The sequence below is a fragment of the Fopius arisanus genome, unplaced genomic scaffold (assembly GCF_000806365.1).
Source record: "Fopius arisanus strain USDA-PBARC FA_bdor unplaced genomic scaffold, ASM80636v1 scaffold00056, whole genome shotgun sequence".
Classification (NCBI taxonomy): domain Eukaryota; kingdom Metazoa; phylum Arthropoda; class Insecta; order Hymenoptera; family Braconidae; genus Fopius; species Fopius arisanus.
The window spans coordinates 150,185-175,158 of record NW_011887795.1 but is presented as its reverse complement, the minus strand read 5'-3'; the positions used below and the strand labels follow the sequence as shown (position 1 = coordinate 175,158).

Here is a 24,974-nt window from a genome sequence, read left to right as displayed (position 1 = left end):
TCTGCATTAGTTGTTCCTATATTTCGCAACTAATGGGAATTTACGATTGCTCGCATATTGAACAGCGATTTCTCATGATAAATTCACTTTGTTCTCTCCAATTGTCAATTTGCAAATAATTTTCGGTTACCATACATCATTTACCGATTTATATCATGAATTCCATTTCTACTAATTAATTCCGTCGAGTTTTTGCTGAAAATCCATAGAAAAACGGAAAATTTAGAAAATCCAGACTGTTAATATTCGGAAATTAATATTAAATTAATGAATATTAAATCAATATAATTAATAGGTGAATGACAAAGTAATTATATTGATAGAGCCCTCAATAATTTTTTGATTAATAACCGAATAATTACAGGTAATGCGAAATTTTAATTTTTCACTCATTACAGAATAATTACAATTCTCACGTACATATCCACAATTACAAATTCTAGGCAGTTGTGGGTGCTCGTTACTTGGAATACAACTCGTTCAAAATAACATCTCCGGAAGTATTTGAAAATTATCGTATCAGGGGTCTCCAGTCATCGGGTTTGAAATTCTTTTGATATCGATTACACGTCTGTGGATAAAAGGTAGATGTAATACTAGTGGGGAAGAGCTTTCAGTGAATCCCAAAGGCTTTGCAACGTATCCCATTTTCTATCAATTTTTTTTATCCAATTTGTCTCGGATTACTCGACCCTTTCGTACCTCGATATCATCATTAGAAATTGTAATTCTGGTATTAATTCCTCTCAGTCAAAATATTTTCAAATCGACATCTCTGTTGTGAGGTAATTAGCCTCGATTTTCCGTGAACTCCAAAGAATTCCAGAATTGAATCCCAAGTTTTAGCAATTACTCCTAGGATGGCACGGGATTTGAAGTTTCTCAGACAAATTCTAGAGTGAAATGTGTCTCATTCGAGTTTATGTTCAGAATAATTCCCGAATATTCGAGAGATCGCGATATAAAGGTACGAACATTTATCAAAATACCAGAGGAGTTAAGAATTTTGGCTTCTCTTCCTGAAATTGGCTCTCATTTCTATTCAAACATTTCAAATCCTCGAATCGATTTCACGCTCTGCAATCTTCATCAAACATCTCACCCCGAAGACTCATTCATTTTCCCAGGGATTTTAATCCTATCTCCACGAAGGACAAAGAGTGAAAAGGGGTTTTTTTAAATTGAAGAAAAAGAGAATCAACTATTTATCTTAAAACTCTCTATCCACCTCCTTATCACCAAGGACGGGAATACATATCTCAGACCTTTGGAGAACTTGAGAATTGAATATATAAGAGCCATCTCAAACGAACAGGATATTTTTTCAATCAAAAGGATATCCCCAGTGGATGGAGAGAGACTCGAGATAGGAAAAGGGGGAAAAATGATAAAGAGGGTGGAGGAAAAGAAGAGAAAAAAAATGAAAAATTGAGTGAACGCTCATTGCCTCAGATGAGGGGTAAAAAGGAAAGGACAAAGAGGTACGAGAGATAGGAAATTCGTTTGACCGACGATTATTATTCTTTCCTGAAATCGATCAAGAGCACCATCAAATGGAGATTAAAATCCGTGTACGTAGTTCTCCTATTCAAATCATTTCTCATCCCTCACCCCCTCAAATTCCATTTTATCAATATTTTCACCATTTTCATTCATCTCCACGAGTTCCTTCATCTCACTGATGAACTCTCATCAAGACTCGATCGACAATTCCGTCTCTTCAATTTCCTTTCCATGACTGTCTTCATTCTACGACTCATCACCCGAAATTCCGAAAAATTTTCCAATAAAAAAATCGCGATCGCCCTTCTGATTCTTGAACAGCCCCGTGTTATCACTCCGGTCAAAAAAATTTCTGGTTCAATCCATCGAAACCGATGGACCGTTAAAGCCCCTAGAACGGCAATTTAGGGTGACACATTTTGCTTTTCCCTCGATTTCATTTAAATTCGTAAAAAAAAATTGATCGACAAGGCGCATCTGACCGAGAGATTATCTACCTCGAAGGTAGATCGATGAAATATCATCAGGTCCATGGAGATTGAAAGCTGCGCGCGTTCAAATGCATGTGGATAAAATAGAGTGACACGGGGTACATGTGTACATCTCAAGTGGTATATAGGTAAATACATATTTGTATATATGGTATACAAAATTCAGATACGGATGAGGTAGCTATCAGAACGGTTGGCCAACGATTGCTCCAGGCAAACGTTAACGAACACAAGATATAGAGGTGGTAATGAACGTCACACCCATCCAATTCCACGGGAGCTAGTGGTTGAGGGATGATTGGCTCGTTCTCCACGTATGAAGGGCACTCACCTCTCGTGAATATTATCATTAAGATAGAAAAATGATGGAGGATGCAGTGATTGATGTTTGTGGAGGAATCCTTCATGCAGCTGTTGAAGTTCTTTTTGGAAAAGCTCTTCATCCAGATTTTCACCTTTCTCTCTTGTCTCTCATGTCTCTCATGATTTTTGGAAAGGTGATTTATTCAGTCGATAGTTTTGAAACTGTATAGACTGTAGAACTGTATTTGATTCGCAAATGCTTCAGGCACTGGGTCGAAATGAATTTTTTTTCCTTTGGGGATGCTTGACTATTCAATCAGTTTCGACCGATTTTTCGACCCGCCATTTGCATCCTGGGGATCGGGCTTTGATGGGATCGTTTGATGGATTGGATGAAGGGTCAGGAACATCGGGATGTGGGTGAATTATGGAGTCGCGGGTGGAGGTTCTTCATTTGGAGTTGAAGAGCAGAAGTTGTCAACTTTGATTCAACCGATTCGATCTCGAATTGAGTATCGAAGGACGGAAAATCATAATGAAAGTCTCGACTTGAGCTAGAACTCCACCGAATGCTCATTTTGAAACAGAAAAATCTCAAGCGATCAGACTAATCAACTAATTAGTAAATATTTGGATTCTTCGTGCCAACACCGACCGTTGGAATAAATCAACATCAATCCGAGAGACCACCTGCACGGATTCATCAAACAGGCAATCAGAGGCATCAGCACCTCCACCATCAGAGTCCCCAGTACCCAATGTTCAAAATCGGCAAAAGAATTCCCAAAATCGGTATGACCATCGCCAAATTCCGTAGAGCACACGGAAATTCAATAAATCTCATGATGAAAAAGAAAAAATGATGATTCCAACGCGACATTAACGAAGTTTGCTGAACCGATTGACCCGACTAGAGAAGAGATCCTCCCCACCAGCTTTATCATTAGACCAGACATAGCTACAGCGTTAATGAAGTGACCCAGAAAGTTGTGGATCGGACGAGCCACATCCCCAGAGGGCAAAATGCGCGCGTCCAATTCGATTAGCCCATCAGGTTGCCCCTCTCATCCCCCATTATCCTTCCTCCAATTTTCTCAATAATTTTTTTTTCCTCTCTCCCATCCTCTTTGTCCCCTTCTGGCAAATATCGTACACGACGCGGGATTATCCCATTTACCTTTCATTTTTATTTTTCACCTTCGTCTTCCTCACCTATATTCCAACGATTTCTGATTGGACAACGCGGGGGAAAAAGCCGATATTGAGTTTGAAAAATAGAGATGGTGAGAGTTAAAAGCTGATGCATTTCTTACGTGACCCCGTAATCAGCTAAAGGTCGTAAAATGCATCATTTATGACCTTCGTCATGGTTTAATAACACTTTATGGTGTGGTAATGCAGCCCACGTGGTTATTTATCAAGCGCTAATTGATGGTGATGATCGGTATCGCGTGGTTTGATTGATTGGATCTTGTTGGTGGGAATTGATGGGGATGAAAAGGTGTGGCGAATCATTCTTGGAATTGCGTTGGATCATTGGTGCACGGTTTGATTTGATTTTAATTGAGATTATCCTCGGGATGAGGATGACTCCGTGGGTGGTCGATCAGACTCGTCATTCCATTGTGACACGATTTTTTTTTCTGTCAGCTGTCATGGGGTCGTCAATGATCTCATTTATTTCTTTATATTCCTCGATTTTTTGTAAGAATTACGATTTTGTAATCTCGCGCCTTTAGGCGGATCAATAAGGAATCGTGGCTTCACGATTTCGAGATTTTCGAGATAATCGATTGTGTGAAGCGTGTCCCTTTTAGAATCGAAATTACGAGAGACCGGGTATGAACCGATTTCTGTAAGACAGTTACGATTTTGTAATCTCGCGCCTTTAGGCGGACCAATAAGAAATCGTGGTTTCATGATTTCGAGATTTTCGATATAATCGATTGTGTCAAGCGTGCTCTTTTTAGAATGGGATTTAGAATAGGATAAATACGTTATCACGAGTTCCTGTCCGCTTTGTCCTTCAAGATCATAAAAGGTCATGGCTCGTTTACAAAGTCGTGTATGACTGATTCAAAGTTCAATATTGTAAAAATTTAAGAATCAATTCAGTTAGAGATTAATGAATTACTTCAATTGATTCAATATTCGAGTTATCGAGTTGAGCTCATGAAGTTGTTAGAGAGTAAAATTGATTTTGTCATTGGATGTCATAACGAAGGAATTGACAAAATTTCACAAATTTTTGGAAGCAACTCCACGAAGTTCCAATGATCTCAAGTTCTCCGTGAGGAGAATTACTCCATTTAGACTGATCCACTTGCCGTAATAACTTCATTATTCCTTGAATACTCCCATTACTTCGAAAGACTCATAATAACTTCACCGATAATACCCAGTACTTCGCCCCATTCATTTTAACATGAAGATTCTCTTCATTTTCTGCGGCATTACTATGATATCTGGCCATTATTACATCAATTACCACTTTAAGAATTTTCACCGAGCAATGGAACTCCATCGGACATTCCGCGAATGCCCCGATTATCCGATTAATTATCAATCAAACGATTCGTGATTAACTATTAACTCTTCGCGAGATTCCTGATATGCAATGTCAAATCATATCGAAATATTTGACATGATTGGATGCATTGCCATCAATTACAATTCCATCATCACCCTTTGTACTCCATTCAATTCTCAATCGAGATTATCTTCATTCCATGTCCTAAATCCAATCAGATTGCTAAGACATGTCCTAATTAGCAGCCCCAATTAATGCATGACAAAATGTTGATAATGTTAAAAAAAATCATGACAACTAAATAATGAAATGCATGAACTAATCAGTGGCTTTGAGTGTCTCATGTCATACTGGTGATTAATTAATCTTTGTTGTTACAATAGAAAATTGTTTTTGGGTTTGTTTTGTTTTATAAATGATGTTTTAGAGGTGACGATGTTCAACGATCGATTGAACTTCTGGACAAGGTGCTCTCTGAGTACGACGAGCACGGTACAGAGAACAGTGGAGTCAGTGAGATTGAGACTGGGTGTGAGGAAGGTAGCAGCGCCTCGGGCGTCGGTGAAGCCGTTGATGAGGGCGACGCCGACGCCGACGCCGACGCCGACGCTGACGCTGACGCCGATGGTGAGGCACGTCGTGGCAGCAGTACTGAGCCAAGCATTGGCCTCACACCAGAGGACGAGAGCCCTTCTCTAGGTTTGCGCACTATTTTATTTTTTTACTTATTTTCCCATTTTTTCAATTGTTATTAATTAATTAAATAATTAATTAATAAAAATGATAATTAATTTGCAATAATATAAATAAATAATATGAATGTCAATTAATTGATATTGTCAAAAGATTGAGACTATTACTTTTATTTATTTTAATGTTAATTAATTTTTTTTCTTGTCGTCATTCATTTTATTTTATTTTGCCGTACTATATCTTGTTTCGCCTACAAATTTTATTTCTTTTCCCTCTTCTGTTTACATTTTGTACATTTCTATTCTCGGAATACGCTCACGTGAAACGAGGAAAAATAAATAATACTATTGCTTTTCCTCTTTCACTCGCTGACGTAAGGAGATTCTTTTCCGAGTTATTTCTGATGCCGGGGAGAACAAAGAGATACGGGAGTACAAACTCTCAGGATTTTTAGTAGTATCCGGGGATTGACGCATTGAATACGTGGGACAATTTACGATTTGGAATTTTTCGAATTTATCTTTTACCCGTGATTTTTACGGAATTTGAAAAATATTTTTCATCATTTCAAAATAATAAACTCTATACAGCTATAACTGACTATAATAAAAAATATAAAGCATAAACAATCGAGAGATAAAAATTGAATTTCGAATTTCCCGGGCTGGCTAGTGCCCCGGAGGCGGGAGATTCAAATTGTAAAATGAAAAATCTTCAGTTTTGATGTTTAATGATTAAACTTATGAAATATTGATAATTTGATGCAGGACATCAGTCCGAAGACGACGGTTACATGAGTATGAACGGTAGGAAAGCGAAAATGGCTCTGGTAGCACTTCGTCCAGTGCCGGATTGTCCTGAGCCCCAGGAGTCGTCAAATGCGACGAGTAATGAGTTTCCACCGCCGCCGGAAGAGGCTGAACGCATTATCTCCACTCTCCTACCCATGTAAGTACATCATCCACAATTTGTCGGGCATTTACCCCATCCGGGGATATAACATAACGAAAGCAAACGCATCATCTGACTCCTCGAGCTTTCCCCTAGGGACTATTATTGTTTTTCTTGGAGCAGAAGTTGAGATTCCTTAAACGACAACTATCTTGATCCCCTCATATTCACTCACGACAATTTCCAATAACTTCTCCTCTTTTATACCAAAATCCCTTTTTTATCTTTGCTCTTAACTCCACGTCTCCGATATGTAGAGTCAAATCCATAAATATTCCACATGAATTTCAAGTTCCGAGGAACAGAACGGAGAATAAAATATTCCTGGAATCATATCCCCCCGGAAATTACAGGACAAATGCATCCCCCAAATATGTTCCTTTCGGTTTTAGAATTCTCTTAAAGAATTCGCAAAATGTCTGGGACTTGATGATCTTCACCGTAAAAAGTATCACGACAAAGTTAGTCAAGAAAAATATATAACTCCACCACAAACTCTTGTTTTACGATCGTCCTCCCCAGTAATTTAATTTGACGATTCAAGATATTACCCCCATTGGACGGTTTTCAGTGTCTCACCGGGAAATTCCTCGAAGCGTCGTACCACAAGTGGTAAAAATTCACGGAGATGTGAAAAACAACCGGATGAGTCAAATCGTAGTCGTCATCATCGTGGCCACACTGTCACAAGCCAGACAACTCTTGTAAGTTATCGAAAATTCAAAAATCCTGAATTTATTGATGCAAATAGTAAAATTCTCATTCACCCTTCGCCTCGTACTTGTATAATTGGAGATAAAAGCTACTTTTACAGGCAAATTCTCTCCCATTCCCTCAGTCTCTTCTTTTTTTTCTTAATTCTCTTCTTTACGCTTTTAGGGAGAGCTCTTTTATTAATGTCGACTGAGAAGTTGAGCTTTCAAAGACGGAAATAAAAGTTTTTTCATAAGAATTTTAAAATTCTTATTATAAACTCTCATCAACAAAAGGAACATTTATACTTTATTTTTACTGGGAAAGAAGTTTCATTTATTTTTATTCATCGTGCAATGAAAGCTTAGATTCATCGGACATTTTACATCTCTCCCTTTTACTTCATTATCCAAAGTATTTTCCATATTTTCATTAACAACTTCTTTCGCATCAATCAATAATTTCAATGACTCTCCAAAACTCGAATATCCGAAAAAAAAACCGATAATTTTCAGCCAAAAACTCGTCGTCGAAAGCTCCACAGCTTGTGGGACCGTTCGGTATCGTCAGACCCACGTCGCTCGTCAGTTTCGTCAAAATTCTCGAGTCTTCCCCACGACATTCCAATCACATACGACTGGATATTCGCCCCAACCCCGACATATACCCCATCAAACGATCGTCGTCGAAGAAGACGTTCCTCAAATCATTCGGATCCCCAAAACCACCAAAACGATTCGAACGCTCTTCAAAATCCACCATCACCCTCGAAAGATCATTCTACCGATTATCCCCCCTCATCCCACCCCCCAAAAGATGACGATTACGACGACGAGGAGGACGATAACGACGAGGAGATGGACGATGAGGATGAGGAAAAAGCTGACGAGGGTGACGATGACTCGCGAGTCGATCAGAATCACTCGGATTCGAGTTGCGACGGTAGATTCTCAAGGAGACGACGAAGAAAACGAAAGGGATTGGGTCGTGGTGCATCGGAATCCGAGTCAGAGCGTTACTCAATGCCCAGATCATCGTCAGTGTCCGTTGAGCGTTATTCAATGCGAGCCAATTGCGATTCGTCTGATTTTTCACGCGCCAATTCAACCTCCAATGAGAGATTTCATTCGGATTTTTCTCTTGCCGTTGCATCAGCCAGTTCAAATGATCGAGTGTCTGCACCAACGTCCGATCCATTCTCCATAAGAAATCTTGATTTTGCCGCATCGGCATTCTCACTGGGAAGGGCTGACTCCTGCTCGGAGAGATTTTCCGACGTTTACTCTAAAAATTCTGATTTCTCAACGAGAAATTCAACGGACTTCAGAACACAGAGCGAGGAGGAGGAGAGATTCAGCGATGACTCGCTGGAGGAGATGCTGAGAACAGTACCACCACCACCACCACCACCACCACCAATGCCTCCACAGCCAAGTGTCTGCAAGAGGCACTCCATTGCTTGGGAGGTATCAATGGATGAGGATCCACTCTATGCACCTGGTAGCACTAAAGTTGTTGGCAGGAGGCGAAGAAGGAGCAGTGACGTCTCCAGTGAGTTTATTTATCATTATTTTCATTGATGTTCAAGTGATGTCAAGTTACTCCAAATTATTTAGTACAACCCATTAATTTGCAGGTATCGGTTCAGTCTCAAAGCTCCGAGACCTGGACTACGACTGGCAAGAGCCTCACCGTCGTTCAACAACCGACGACGACCTGATATCACCATACTCAGCGGATTCATCGACAAACGAGCTAGATCATCCCTTACCAAAACGGGATTACCCAACTAAAAATGGTACATACGTTATCAGAGGTCGTACCCGAAGGCGCGAGCGTAAACCCCTGAATATATCACCAGGTGGTACAAAGAGCCGAAGCAAGGAGACACCAGATAGTGTCTTCAAGCGTTACTCAAACACATTTGACGATATAAAGAGTCTCTTGAGAGAGGGAAGACTGGAGGGGCTGAATGAGCCACCACCAGACTTTGTACCACCAGTACCACCAGATCTCGTAAGGGTTCTTTCCCTTCCAGCCTTCGACGATAACAAATCACCAGATGACGATCACGCAAGACGCAACCAAAACAACCTCAACAGTCTGGATGATTATCTGTCATCGTCATCATCATCATCACCACCACCTCCAGCACCTGATTTAAAGTGCAACGGTGTAACAAGGGCGTCTCTACCGATGTCCAAGAGTCTGGACATTCAGGTGAGCAGGCACGAGCCTGAGGAGGTGAGAAAGATGAGCAAAAGGGCCTCGTCGATTTCCAAAAAGGACAGTCGATTTGAACCATCAAAAATACCCGTTAACGTACTGATCGAGGATCAGATCGTCAAAAAGGCTCTTAATGAGAACAGGCGACAACTGGAGAAGGTCAGCGATGCGATAAAAGAGATCGAGAGTGTGAGGAACAGTGAGAATTTTGTTGAGGCTAAGAGGAGAAGCAGGAGGGATGATGAGGAGGAGGATGCTCTTGAGGATGGGGAGGATGAGTACGATGGTAGAAGGGAGATGCTTGAAGAGATCGTTTATGGATCTGGCAGGAGGATCAAGGAGGTAGAGGGATTGGGAAAGAATGATCAGAGGCAGATTGAGAATGTCATTGACGCCATTTTGGAGGACTCGAAGAATCCGGATTTTCAGGTTTGATTATGAGATCAATTACCTGGGGATAAATATGTGGGTGAAATTGGGGCTTCCACTGGATTCCCCTTTGCACCCTTTTTTTTCTCCCCACTTTTTCTTATTTTATTTGCCCTCAATGTTCGCATGATTTAATTGTACCATCAGGTGAGTGTCGAAGTCCTGGAATTTCCTCCACTCCCACCGTCTCCAGTAGAGGAGGCGGATGAAGAGTCATCGGATATAGCGGTTCCACCAGTGACGGTATCGAGTCATTATGGCTCACACAGAAATCGTCCAACACGAACGATTGAGTACAGACCACGTGTACCTCCTCATAGAGCTGCCCTGGATATAAAGGAGCACAGGACTTCCTTGGATACCACCAGATCCATGGACGCTGGGTACACCAGGGGGAGAAGAACACCGACTGTTGCTTCCAACTCTAGACGAGATGTTCCAGTTGAGAGACGAACACTTCCAACTGATCTTCCAGGTACAATGATGAATTGAATGGAATGTCAAATTATCTCATACAAATTTTGTGAGTGGAGTCATAAAAAAAAATCCCATGTTAATTCCACCCTCAGGTCCATCCCGACGTAGAACATCAACCCGAGCATCACCTTCTGGTGATAATCCCATGGGTACACCACTGATGGGCACAATAGCACCACCAACCAACACCGGAATGCAAACATCATGCTCACTACCTGAAACTCCCGTATTCGCAAGGGGCAGTGACATCACCAGGACACCACAGCATACTTCAGGGAATACTTTGTCAACGACAACTTCAACAAATTCAACAGCAGCAACACAACCCAGGAGACAGCCTGGATGGTATGCACCCACCACTGCCACCACCGGAGGGTAAGGAGTTGTTTGTTCACGAGTTTCAGACACTGGGGGTGTGGGAGAATGAGAAATTGTCTAATTGAATTGGTGAGGAAATTTCCGCTGGAAAACACGGTAATCTTATCAAATCGGGAGGGAAACGTCTGGTAAATTATGGTGAAAGTCCCATTGGATGTTGTTTCGAAAATTACGTGCCACTTCGATGGGAATATCACTGGTAATTTTTAGGGGTTCTTACAACCCTCGAGCCCTTCAACGCCTTGAGATATTCGAGTTTACGACTCGAATTTTCCTGATGAATGAATTTTCCATTTCTTCAGAGACCCACGGAAAATTCTTGAAAACTACAATTAAATTGTCAATTTCTCTCGTATATTTTGTAATCGTATGATAAATAATGAGTTATTTATTTGAATTTCAGGTACAGAAGGAACAATCCTGGATTGGAACAGGCGATAATTGGTACAGAGTTACTTCGTCTTGCTGGTGGACCAAATCGTGGATGGTATCCAACTCGTCGTGCTGGTAATCAGCCACGTCCAGCGTCGATAGAGCATTTGGAGCGTCTCAACAGTGCCTACGAGTCTCGTTTACCAACAACTGGAGAACAGAGAAAACCACTGACACTACCAACAAACATCACACCCAACAAGTACTTCGGACAAAGTAAGCACAGCACAGCAGCATCGGGTACACGTGAGGCACTACGGCGGGTCACTAGCTTACTCATCAAGAAAGGTAAGTAAGGGGTTTAATGTTCAATCACCATCCCATCGTAAAGTGTTGTTTTGTTGACGACGAGGGTAATATACAGATTAATGCCTGTTTATTTTGAATTTTTCCCCTCGGGGCGACAGTTGAGTGAAGAATTGATTGAAATTTTAATCAATGACGCGATAAAACCTCGCTGTCACGATTCTTTCAGGAATATCTCGGAATCTAACGCAGATATCGATATTTTTCGTATGACGTCTTTTGTAGAGCGAGATTAAAGCTGGAAAAAAGGATTTCACGAAATTTTGATATCTCTCTTAGATTCGGTGATATTCTTCAAATTATCAGTGACAGAAAAATCGAATTGGCACTTTTTAGGCTTTCACTGATGAATTCATTAGAGGAAACTGGGAAAATTGGTTAAATTGAAATTGTTGAAGTACATGGCTTTAATGAATTCTGGGAAGATTTAATGTCGACATTATACACCGGTGTAATGAATTTTTAGAATGAAATACCGTCTCGACTAAACCATTTTATATCTCCTAAATGTCTCTTAAACATTTATTTATCGTGTTCTCCTTCGCTCAACTATCGAAATCAATATTCAGAGAGTTCATTGCATTCTCCCTGTGATTAGAAAAGTTTATCTCAATTTTGCATGCGGAATAGCCTCTCAACACTTTGGAATGAATCTGAAATTCTCAATTCTCTTCCTGCAACTCCCAAAAACATTTACCCTCTACCTCAATCAATATCTGATCCAAAGTGAATTCAAAATATTAATTATTAATAACAAATTTCCGAATAATTTCTATTCGATTCATTATCTTCTATTCACAATAAATATTTTTCACTTTCATATCTTATAAATATAATATAATATATATTATAAATATAATTATTATATTATTAATCATGTATATCAGAGTGAAATATTGATTTCCAATGAGAAAAATAGAGACTCAATGAATATCGGTGGAAATTTTTTTCTACGTCTCGAGAATTCTTTGGAGAATGATCTTGAAAACACCCACGTGTATCCCAGGGCTCGATAACTGCCTCCATCTGCTGGTAGACCATCAAATTATCCCCCAGAATCCTCACCACGTACCACAAAATTTTCTCCCCTCCCACATCTCGTGGCCTTGGGGGTTACAAATCGAGTGTACAAGGACTGAAAACTAGTCTCAATGTCTCGAATCACTCGTCTCTTTTCTATCCGGTCATTCCAGGTTTGTGAAGGCCTTTATCCAAATCCCACCGTCAATTGATCCCATAATATTTTTCATTCCCCATACGCCATTTCCATTTTCTCAGTTCCAATATGAATTGATCCCCTGTAATACCGATTTATAAAAGCCCCTCGAGCTATTCCACTAGAATAATTCAACGAGATATTTCAAAATATTTTTTATTGGCTCAATTTGCAGTTAAGTTCACATACATTATATTTATTTATATTAATTATTTATATCTATAGTCTATTGCTGATCTATTTGATAATTTATTTGTTTATTTATATGTAAATTGAGCTGATAATCGATACGAAATATCAATTGAATAACGATTTTCGGTGATAAATCGGTTATCGTGGGAGTTTTTTTAATATTTTCGTGAGATCTTTCTATTATTTTGAGAATGTCTTGTGCCCTCAAGATGTTGGACACTCTGAATAAACCCCTGAACTGATAAGACCATAAATAAACTACCGATAACAATTGGTTAGGTGACTTGCACTGTGTGCATTGTTTTCACCGCAAACTTCCTCGATGGCTCGACCTGGTGATAAGGTTTTGTGCCCCACTGTTGGGTTTCGATTGCTTAGGTAAATGAGGACACGATGTGATAGCTCGTCTACGAGGAGAGACCTAGTCTAGGTCGGAAATACCGATTTTTCCAGTCGTCCTCTTTTTTTTCACGATCGATCGTTTCACCGACAGGTGTAAAACGAATTAAATCGTTCGTAAATCATTAAAATTGTTTTATTTGAAAGCTAGGGAAATCTCTCACAGAATCCAAGAGAATCTGTTTTGCCCCCGTGTACCTGAAATCCACGAGTTCAAATCTGCGTTTTTCCGATATTTTCCTTACAATCTCGTTTTCTCGATACCTCTAAGGGTTTCATCCCTAAAAGGGTCGCCTAGTCGACTTTTCCACTAGAAATTTTCCTGTCTACACAATACCCCAACCCACCATCCCCCCTGGAACCCAAGAAAATCCAATTGTTCCCTTCGGAATTCGATTTTCCTGAGAACTCGATTACTCGCAACATCTCCGGCATTAAAACTGCACGGAAAAATCTTCTCCATCCTTAAAAATCCCAGTGAAATGATAAAATTACTATCTGAATCTCTCCTACCCATGACCCAACATTTTTTTATCCCACCGCAATTAAAAAACATTTTAAAAACTAGAAAAATACATGAGACTGAATCGATCGAAATTCACTTCACCCTCAAAGTGAAAATACAATATTTCAAAGAAATTCAATTATCTCAGAATGAAAGAGAGTTAGGGGGTTGTAAATAGTTTCATTGGAAAGTCCGGAAAATTTCCAATTCCATCCACTCCTCAATAACCCATTTTGTCCATAATTTATTTAAAAAAACCCGCAGAATATTCCGGTGTACGAACCACAACAAGTGGCAAAAATCGTGAGAAAAAATCGACAAATAAAAAAATGATAAAATACCGTAAAAATTGTAGAGAAAAAAAATGACAAGAGTCGAAATATATAAAATATCAAGACAGATGTTTAAAAAATAGAAAATGAAAATGAAAGTGAGACCACCGGATGGTCTCCTCTAAAAATATGATAGACCAACGGAGGGGACCATCTGCTTGGAAAAAAAAAATATATAAACCCAGGTCACTGATTATCCCAGACAAACCCCTCCTCTTTACCCAAGTGCGAGTTTTCCAGGGAACAAAGACCAGGGTATACAAAACAAAAAGATAAAAAAGAAAGAAAAATCTGAAAAGGATGGAAAAGCCAGAGGCAGGAATCGTTACTCCCAACTCGTCTGCAAACTCGTCTGCATTCACGATTATTTCCCCTCTCAGCCCCACTTACTAGTGCAGTAAAATCTCCCTTATGCAATTTTTTTAGATCTGAAAAAAAAAGTATTCTCAACTATTTCCTCGGAGTCCCTTGAAGTGCCGGAAAAATCCACCACTTGAATTCCGAATGGACAATTTCATAAATCCAAGAAACTAAAAAATTGATTTCCCCGAATTATTTTCCCCAGCTAACGAAGACGATCATGTAAACCCAGAAAACATCATGAGTGATCCCCTCATCCCTCAAATTAACACCCCAAATCCCCAATTAACTCGATCCCCATAAATCCCTCTAGACCCCTGGAATCACTCCACCGAGATAGAATTATCAACAAAAAACAGAATCTCCCATTGACAATACAAAGAGACAACAACAATGACACAAAACCGAGACAATAAAAATTCCCGAAACAATAGTGATACCAAAGGAGAATGAACCGTAGCCGTGAGATGAACCCATTGGAGATAAATCCACGAGTGAGGGAAATATATACCACCCACTGTTGACTTCACCCCAACATTATTGATTTATTCCAAGGGCGAATAAACTCAACTCTACATGGCAAATGCCAAAAGCAACTCCACAACACAACACCCCACCCACCACCCACCACCCACCCACCCAATGCACGAACTTCCTGCTCTTTTTTCCCCCTTTTTTCCTTTTTTTTTCCCTCCCCCTTTTTTTGTACTCTCTGCCTAATCTGCATGAGCATTCATCCCTCCAGGAATGAAGAGTCTGCTTGCTGAAACGTGCGAATTCAATAGAACTTTTTATCCATCACTTTTAGTTTTTATCACCGATGGAGATTTGTGATAAGGGGTTAGCTCTCAATTTTTTTAATTATTTTTTTCGGGAGGAAATACTGCAGGAATTGAATCTGTGGGTTAAATCGATTGATAAAACCCGTGGGTAAAATTTGGGGATCAAATCTGTGGGTCAAATCGGTAGATTAAATTGGTGGATTAAATCTATGTATTCAATCGATTGGTCAAGTCTGTGGATCAAATCTGTGAGTTCAATCGACGAATCAAATCGATAGATTAAATTGGTGGGTTAAATCGATCGGTAAAACCTGTGGGTAAAATTTGGGGGTCAACTCTGTGGGTCAAATCAAATCAATAGGTTAAATTGATGGATAAAATCGGTGAATTAAATCAATTGACAAAATTTCTGGTTCAAATTCACTGGCAAAATGCGCGGGTTAAATCGGCAGATTAAATTAATGGGTCAAATCTGTGGGTTAAATCGGCTATTTTTATGGCATTCCGGAATTGTTTATGATATATAATTTTGTTGTAGTGATAGAGTTTGAAATGAAACTGCACCCGATCTCATCCACACACAGAATATTTGATTTTCCTCTTATCAATATCCAAGGGACATTTTTTTTTCTTCTGTTGAATTTTTATCAGCCAATACAATCGCTTGGGTCAATGTTGACCAGTAGATTGCAGAATTGAGTCGAATTGTTGAATATTGAATAGAGTAGATGTCTCCTCTCAGGATCACCCAGGACTGCAGTATCGGTATGGGATATTCCATGTATAATAGATTTATCTCATCTTTTATCTGTCGTTCGTTCTCTTGTAGTGAGTCCTCAATTATTCTGCTTATCGCGAAATAAATCTGCTATGAAAATTGGAGGACGCTGAATTTCTCGCCACATTTTTTTCTAGTTTCTCTTACAAATCGATTTCTCGTAATTTCATGCAGATGAATTTCGCAGTCTAGACAAAAAATCTCTATTTATTCTTCTCTGTCCATTATTTGTGATTATTCATCAATTTTATTAATGGGATGGTGATTTAATTCCGAGTGCAATCACAGAAATTATTCATTTCTAATAATAAATCGTTATAATAATTTTAATTGGAAGACAATCAATTGGACAATTGGAAGAGAGATAATATTCATTGATTGAAATAAATAATTTCTGTTAAAAAATAGAGAGACAGAGAGATACTGATAAGAGAGGTAAGACAAACCTACATCTCTTACCCAACTTGGGATTTATGTTTGTTCAGGTCGTGTAACGCTTCTTCATCCAGACGCTTCAAAGTTGCACTGACTCAACTTTAAAATAAACGTTTTATACTTGGCCCTGTTGGTATATAATGCCACCAGTAATAGATGTTTGAGTTGAGGAATGAGTTGAAACTTTCCTTTCCCTAGCTCCAAAATACTGAATTTTAAAATTCGCAATAATCTCCATAAAAATTGTTTTACATTCTCTCATTGAATTCCATTCATTCCAGGGGAGACTACGACTTGATATCCCGGGGTATTGATGAATACACAGTATTAGTTAAATGATTATTGATGAATAATTAATCGTTTTTTGATGATTATCGGTTTTTTTTTTGGTACATCTCAAAAACGATTAGGTGTCGGATAATAGCTCGAATATCTTTGAATCTATAAGAGATACCGAAATTCTTGTAATAACTTTTTTTGTAGAGTGGAATAAGGACTACAAAAAAGATAATAACAGTAATAGCGCTATCTCTCTCAGATTCGGAGATATTCCCCCAGATGTTGGAAACTTTATCCATTGGCTCAATTCACTCCTTAATTTGTATTTTTCCGCTAATTACGGTTCACAAATTAATGATATTTAATGCACAAAGTGGTCTCCCTTACTTTCATGTTTAATTTATAATTTATGAGTTTCATTTGTCTTTCCATCTCACGAAGCTCTTGAGTTAATGAATGTCATTGAATAGTTGGTTAAATCGATTTACTGACGATTTTCTCAATTTTTTTTTTTAGGAAGTGGAAAGGAGGCCAAGGGGTCAGGCAAGGACAATGTATTTCCATCGGGTCCGTACTCCGGTGAGTACTAGTGTCTGAAATTACTCTCGAGTCATGAATATTTCAGTGGTGACGTAGTAAAACGTAACTGAGATGGCCAAGTGGAATAGAATGGATTAATTTTGTATGTTTCGTTGATTGTTGAATAGCTGGGTAATGAAGGCTTCAACCAGAAAATGGCAGAGAACATTTCTGTAGAATATCTCATTCCCTACAAAAATAGACTTTTCACATTTCTCTGTACAACCAGTGATTAACGAGATAATTAACCAATTAACAAAAATCAAATGAGTGATTTCCCCAAGAACTCTTATTGATCACTTGGTAACTTGTCAATTATCTCGACAATGGCTGGAATTACACCAAACTGGCAAAAAACTTTTTTTTAGGTAATTCAATTGTCTACATGTTTGATCTGTCACATTTTTTTATAAAACCAGTCATTATCGAGATAATTAAACAATTAACGAACGTCAAAATGCCGGAACTCCACTAGAGCCCTCTATTATGGTTTGTCAATTTATTGATTACCGCATTAATGAGTAAAGTTACAGAAAAATGGAAGAGAGCTTTTCTGTAGAATATTTTATCCCCTTAAAAAAAGTCTTATAACTCTTTTATGGCAAACTGCTCATTAACGCGATAATTAAACAATTGGCTAGACTTGCGTGAATTTTCAACTAAAAAATGAATAATCCCCGGTTCAATTCACTCTTTCGAGCAATTTTTTTATTGCATCGAACATCACTTACATAAAATACATTAAACCGAGTGCCGGACGCTCAGCGATCCCTCGCCTGCATTCAAAGTAGCCCCAACTTCCGCCCTGACCACCTCGAATCACATTCAAATGTCTTTATTCCAAAGTATCTCTTTTGTTCTCTCCCCTCTCCAAAATCCCAACAATCCCCGTAATTTCTTTCCATTGTCTTATCCAGAGCCCCAACAAAGAGACCAATTAAATTCCTCGACGGAATCCACGTACAAATCAATCACCAGAGTAAAAGTTAATCCTAAAAACCCCAACAAATGTCGTAAAAAAAATTCTACACCAACACAAAGTCGATTATCTCGAATATCGTCGACCGGAAAATCATGTCCCCAATCCCATCAGGAAGCCAGGAAAATTTCCAATCCAAAAAGCTGCTGATAACCCAATTTAGTGCGATATTTCACCCAGAATTAAATAAATTCAAAGTTCACCTTTTAATCTCAAATTTTCGGTGTCACCGTTAAAGAATTGAGATATTTCACGAACCGCTGGAGCGAAATTAGATGAAATGAGTGGATTGGATGGGAAATTTTCCCTTCTTTCTAATGAGACCATCCTCACTCCTCTACCTGTCCTGGTCCTCGAGAAAATCGTGAAAACGTTAACACTGCCGATTTTCGCGACTAGTAAATCGAGCGGCAAGTGACGATTCCTCACTGTTATCACCGGTTCATTAGCATTTTCTTTATTCATTAGCCGATAACGATGTAGTTCATCGAGTCGACGCGTATCGTACGCGTGCTACCACCAGATCAATATCCTCAAGTGTAGCAAATACATATATAGCCAGGTCTAGTTATCCCATACTTCACCGCGAATTCCAGAATTCCTAACTTTCCACCGATGGTAAAATTTCCAAGTTCCTTGGCCTTCCCATTTCCACCCGTTACCCTCTATTCCCCATCTGCATTCGCCACTCCTCGTTTCCTCCATTTCCTGGTCCTTCTCCCAGACTTCCTGTCTGCGTTTCCTCGAGTGCAGACTCGAGAAAATGAATTTTTGGCGATTTTCCGAGATGAAAATCGCGGGATGATCGGGGAGAGGGAGCGATAACGATTGCATTTCGGAGAATCATTTTTTTCTGTGAAAAATACTTGAATTTTTCCATTTTTCCGCGCCATTTACATTTTTCGAGATCGAGTTTTCCTGGAGTACTAAGTACCAAGTACTAAATCCATAAACTACTTAGTACTTGAACAACTTGAATTATTAAATCTTATAACTGCTTTGTACTTGAATAACTTCAAGTAGTAAATCCACAAAGTACTTAGTTCTTCAATAACTTCAAGTAGTAAAGCCATAAACGACTTAGTACTTGAATAACTTGAATTATTAAATCTGATATCTATTTAGTACTTGAAAAATTTCAAGTACGTACATATCATCGGAAGATTAAAATAAGAATTGAATGATAAATATTCCAAGTAATTATTTCGAGTCGGGAATTAGTTTGACGAGTGAAAAAAATGTGGAAGACGTTAAATAAAGTTATGGATCCGTATCTCCTCGACAAAAATAAACGACACCAAAAATTGCCGACAGAATTAACGTGCACCCGGTGGAGATATTCTCGTTCTCAATCTTTTTCACCATCTCATCCTTCCAGTCGAGGGTCTCCGAAACTTTGAGAAGTTAGGGGAAAAAAAAAATTAACCAAGGAAAAGCCCCTCATTTTTCCTATTTTTCTTGAGGATTTTCCAGGCACTGAACACCTGGAATTCAGAGGATCTGATTGCTTTCGGTTCGAGATACTCGATAGAAAGTCGAGTGAAAAAAAATATTAAATTCCCATCGGTTAGACTGTCAAAATGAAACATTTGGCAGTTATTCAATTGCCAACACATTTATCAATGCCACACAATGAAAAATCTAAGAAATCCATTAGTAACTTTTTCATTAGTTTATTCCATTTTTTAAGATTAAAATTAAAAATCGAAGGAAACGTGGGCTGCAGATCTAATTAACGAGTAATAAATAGTAATTAACCGCTGGAAGGATTAATATTTTGTTGTCTTGGGAGGATAGTAATGCTATAATTAATGATTGTTGTTGTTTTTATTTTTTAGGTGGAGAACCCAGTGATGGGCCCAAGAAGAAGGGCTTTTTCAAGAACTTCTGGAAGCGCTCGCGGCATTATTCACTGGAGAATCAATAGCCCCGGTGTTACGTATCGATGGCAGCTCGATCAAATCGAAATGACACGTCAGCATCTCGTCGTCAATCCAACAACACGAAAAACAATCAGCGCAATCACAACAATCAACAGCTGCAAATCACAACTGCCAGTATTATCGAAAATCCTTGCTGCTGCATCGCCCAGTGACTTGTGTTTAATGTGACTTCGTTAATTTGTTTTGAGTCAACGAGAATCGGCTTATCACCTTTTTTTTTTTCCCGCGTCAACAGTCGACGAGGAACTTTAAATTCTCCCAGGTAAATGAATAAATAAAGTACGGGTTAGTTGGTGAGAAGGTAGTGAACTTCTGTCATTTGGGATTGTCTGACGAGATTTTTTGTTTTATCACCAGAAATTCTGGAGATAGAAGGAAAAATGTGAAAAATAGGAAAAATAATTCAGTCTTTTCCTTGGAAATGTCATATTTTTATCAGGAGAGGACTTTATTTTTCTCTTGTTTTCCGATCTGAAAGACGATTCTACATATTTACTTGTAGAATGCCGTGACATGGGCGAATAAAAGAAATGAAATAAAAATGACGATAAATAGTCAAAGGAGCCGAGTGAAAAAAATGTCGAATTGTCTATCAGAGAGGGAGAGAATGGGTTTCACAGACCGGAAAGTGATGTGTGTCGGTTGATAATGAATTATCGAGATATCATTATCCCTCGAGACATTAAAAACAATTTTTTAATGACTAAAGATGAAAAAAAAAAAATCAATGATTTAACGACAACAATCCATTAAATAAACAATGAGTGATTCTAAATAGTGATAATGCTCTTAATTATTAATTAAAAAATGTAATCAACTGATTAACTATTGATAATTAACGAATTCATTAATATATAAAATCATTGAAGAGTAAATCAATACTTAATTTATTCCAGTCTCAGAACCATTAATGAGACGTTAAATAAACAATAAACATAAGAATAAGACGATTGAGGGTGAGTGCGAGAGGTGGAGATATTTTTTCATTAACTACGAGTGTTGAAAAATCGGTGAGAATAACGAGGGGGATACGATGATTAATAAACAATCGTATTATAATGATTGAATTAAAATGTTATCATGCACTAATACTAGTCGAAACAAGATGCAATATATTTATCCGCCTTTGCTGCAGAAGTAATTATTGAAGAATAATAATTATTCATTGATTAATAATTAATGAAAATATTTGATGAATGGGTAATCGTGAGGTGGAGTTTTTCCATTTTTCTTTCGTATCAAATGGCAGAGGTTGTAATGAGTAATTAATTGTAATTATATCGGAGGATTGAGCTGTATACTTTTGTTGTTTTTAAGGGATAACAACGACATTGTTGTTTATCACTGGTCGTTGCTGACGTTACAATCATTGATTCCTGGGGTTGAGAGAAAAATTTATGCAAAATTCTCAATTTTCATCGTTTTTTTACTTTTGTTTTTTGCCGGTACACCGGAAACCACGTGGGATAGAGGAATGAGAATGGTCTCATTCGAAAGATCGGAAAATTTCCTATGGAATTCACTATCCACAAGTCCTTTTCGCTCAATTAGTTCCTTTAATATCGACGAGAAACTATTTGGCAAGCGAATCAAGTGTTTGGGATTTCCCGGATTTTCCGGAAAATTAGAGGGGAGGAAGTTAGTTTGAGGGATGCGGTTTTCATGGTAAATTTTCCGAGCTTTTCAATGAGATCATTTTCAGCGTTCTATCTCTGTTTGTTTTTGGGGTAGTGGGGAAAATTGAGATGTACTTTCTGGGGGGTGATTTTTCAGAGGAAAATTGAAAATTTTCCATTTCTCACTCAACACCGGAATTTTACTGTTGTGGATATGTGTACATGAAGGTAATAGGGATAAGTAATAGCCGGTGATTACACCGCAGCATTGAAACGAAGGCATTCTACTCTCGTTCCCAGTTTTTTTTCGTTGTTGTACGAGTGATAGTTTCTGTGTGGCTGAGAGAATGAGGAAAGTGAGTGATTCAATGGGAGTAATGAGTCGAGGATTTTTCCGGGGTTTTTCCGACTACTGCGGAGAGTGGGAAAACTATTAGGGGCGGTGGAAAATAATGTGGAGAATCAATTTAGACATCTCACGGAATTTTCCTGGATTTTCTGGAATTGAGAAACTGGCGCAAGATTTTCCGACTGGAAAAATCTTTTTTCCAGACAATTATTTAATTTTCCGGAAAACTGCAGTTTTTGATAATTATACGAATTTTCATGAAAAATTCGAATTCCTGATTCAATCGTCTGGAACAATTTGCATTTTCTAGAAATCAGAAAAATACTGAATTTTCCGGATTTTCCGGGAAAATTGTAGTGTCTTGGAAAAATTGAAATCTCTTCTAAAATTGAGAAATGGAATTAAAAATAGTCGAAAAACGGAGTGAAGAAAGTGATTCTGACAGTGAAAATTGGTGGAAAGTATTTTTCCGACCGGAAAAATAATCCAATTTTCCGATTTTTCCGGAAAAAATTGTAGTGTCTTGAGAAAATCGAAATCTCTCCTAAAATTGACAAGTGAAGGTCACCTTATTCTGACAACAGAAAATAATTTTCCAAACCGGAAAAACTCCGGAAAATTGATCGACTCCCACGAGTGTCCACTAAATCATTCCATGCCCATTGAAACACTCAACACTATTTTAAACGCTCCGAGGTATTTACCAATAAGACTAATCGAATATCTGAAGAAGCAATAAGAAAAATCACATATTCTAAGAACAACCTAAATAATGAAGAGAAGTAATTAATAATATTGCTAGTATAAAAAAATGTGGATACCCAACCCAAGTACCGAACTACATGCCTTAACTGTAGACAATTAAACAAAAAAAAAAAAAAAGAAAAAGAAAAAGAAAAAAAACTGGAGGTTCGAGAGTCTACACTTATTTATGTAACAATTGAAATTAACAATTCGCACATTTCCTCGTCTTCGATTCCCACCAATGAAAAAAAAAATTTAACAGATAAAATGATTGCAGTAGTCTCGTTGTAGTCCCGTAAATTTTTTCATTGAAATTGCCAATACGAGATAAATTTACTCATCGAATTTATTCTCCCCGAATTGGATTACTCATCGAATTACAATGGATTGTTTACATCTTCTAGCCCAGAGGTAGTGAGTGGGGAAAACCGAAAGACACGCGAAAACCAGAAAAATAGAAAACAAACAGAAATTCAGTACTAGTGAGACGACGAGACCGACTACAACGGGATTTTACTGTGAATGGAAAATGTGTACCAGTGAAAATAGAATGAACATAAAATCGATAACGTGAAGAGATAATTTTTCATCTTCTGTGGGACGCGTTAATTAGTGAGTAGAATCATGTTTTTTATCTCCGATAAGAAGTGTTGATTGATTAATTGATTGATGGATTATAGTGGAATAATTAATTCATCGGGGAGTGGGAAAACGTGACAGTTTTACCAATTTCGATAATATCTCGAGGTTTACTCATTAGCTAAAACGTTTTTATCTGCGAAACTGTCAAATTAAATATCTTATTAATGATTTTAATTGATAATTGATCACATGTTTATTTTCCAGTGGTCGAATTAAAATGAAGAAATTGCAATAATTTATTAATGCTATAAAATTAAAATGGGATTGGGTGTTAATTAATTGGATGTGCAATTATCAATTCTAATCATAATCCATCAACAATTATCGAACGACTAATGAATAATAATAGAAATGATTCTTGAAGTATTTTGTGTATAAACAATAACTAATTAACGAATTGACTAAAGAAGTTATCATCTACTATAAATTTTCATGGATCAATTCGATAAATTCGTACTTAAGACGAAACCATTGTACATAAACCAAATCACCTAATTTAGTAATTTTTTATGTTAATTGTAATCAGTGAGTTCATTCCCTCCATCACGAATTTCGAAATCATCAAATCAGGATAATTCATTGCATCGAGAGCCAATGATTAAGTACAAAATCGAATGAATAATTGAATTTATTTATCCACGAGTCAATAGATTCGCCGATAACATCAACAATATCCATGATTGACCATTAAAATTATAATCAATCAATGATTAACAACAAATTAATGAAAAAAAGCAAATGAGTTACACTACAAATCCATTTATTTGGAAAACTATTGATTGTACAGAAAAATGTCAAAAGGCATTTTCCGTCGGAAATTTGATGAGCCACAAAAAAGTCTCATACCACTTCCTCCGAAAATCAATAGTTCTCGAGATATTCGAGATTTTCCACTGACAGAATCAACTCGACACTCGCTGCTTAATTGTTCAATCGATTGATCTATTTGTTTAATCATGGATAAATAAATTCAATGATCGAATGATGATGATGGACAGGATGAAAAGTGGTGGTGGGTGTGGTAATTGTTTGTTTGTTTTTTAAATTAAGGGAGATAAATGAATTGGTGAAGGATGAAAACTGTAAAGATGATTTGAAAATCATTCAATGAGTCATTAAGAGGATGAATTAAATGAGATTAACGCATTGTATTGCCCCCTCACGCGATGGATTTGTAAGCCAAAGTAATGTTTTAAGAGGAAGATACTTGTAGCGTTTAACAAAATGCGAAATATACATATATAGTATTCAGATTGAGTCAATGATGATTTGATTTGATTTCTTTCTTTCTCAATTTTCTCACAATTATTTTCATTTTGCATCTCTACCCTTTAACCATTACAAATTCATCGAAACCCTTCCAATTCAATTATTAATCAATTAATTTGAGCATCCAATCATTTCATTAATAATTCTATTAATTTCTCAGACT

General features: G+C 37.8%; 1 protein-coding gene across 5 annotated transcripts in view; it reads left to right on the top strand.

The window, feature by feature from the left end:
• LOC105268326 (uncharacterized) overlaps positions 1–24,795 on the top strand; it is a 58,548-nt gene extending 33,753 nt beyond the window's left edge. For 2 of the 5 annotated variants that reach the window (XM_011307779.1, XM_011307781.1), the window contains 10 exons: positions 5,255–5,526; positions 6,288–6,468; positions 7,043–7,175; positions 7,680–8,715; positions 8,801–9,819; positions 9,967–10,294; positions 10,389–10,671; positions 11,078–11,394; positions 17,207–17,269; positions 20,087–24,795. In XM_011307779.1, the coding sequence (XP_011306081.1) occupies positions 5,255–5,526; positions 6,288–6,468; positions 7,043–7,175; positions 7,680–8,715; positions 8,801–9,819; positions 9,967–10,294; positions 10,389–10,671; positions 11,078–11,394; positions 17,207–17,269; positions 20,087–20,175 (3,721 nt within the window). In that variant the 3' untranslated portion in view covers positions 20,176–24,795. The remainder of the gene's footprint in view (positions 1–5,254; positions 5,527–6,287; positions 6,469–7,042; positions 7,176–7,679; positions 8,716–8,800; positions 9,820–9,966; positions 10,295–10,388; positions 10,672–11,077; positions 11,395–17,206; positions 17,270–20,086) is intronic. The other 3 variants (XR_892317.1, XM_011307780.1, XM_011307782.1) reach the window with 3 other exon arrangements.
• The last annotated feature ends 179 nt before the right edge of the window (positions 24,796–24,974 follow it).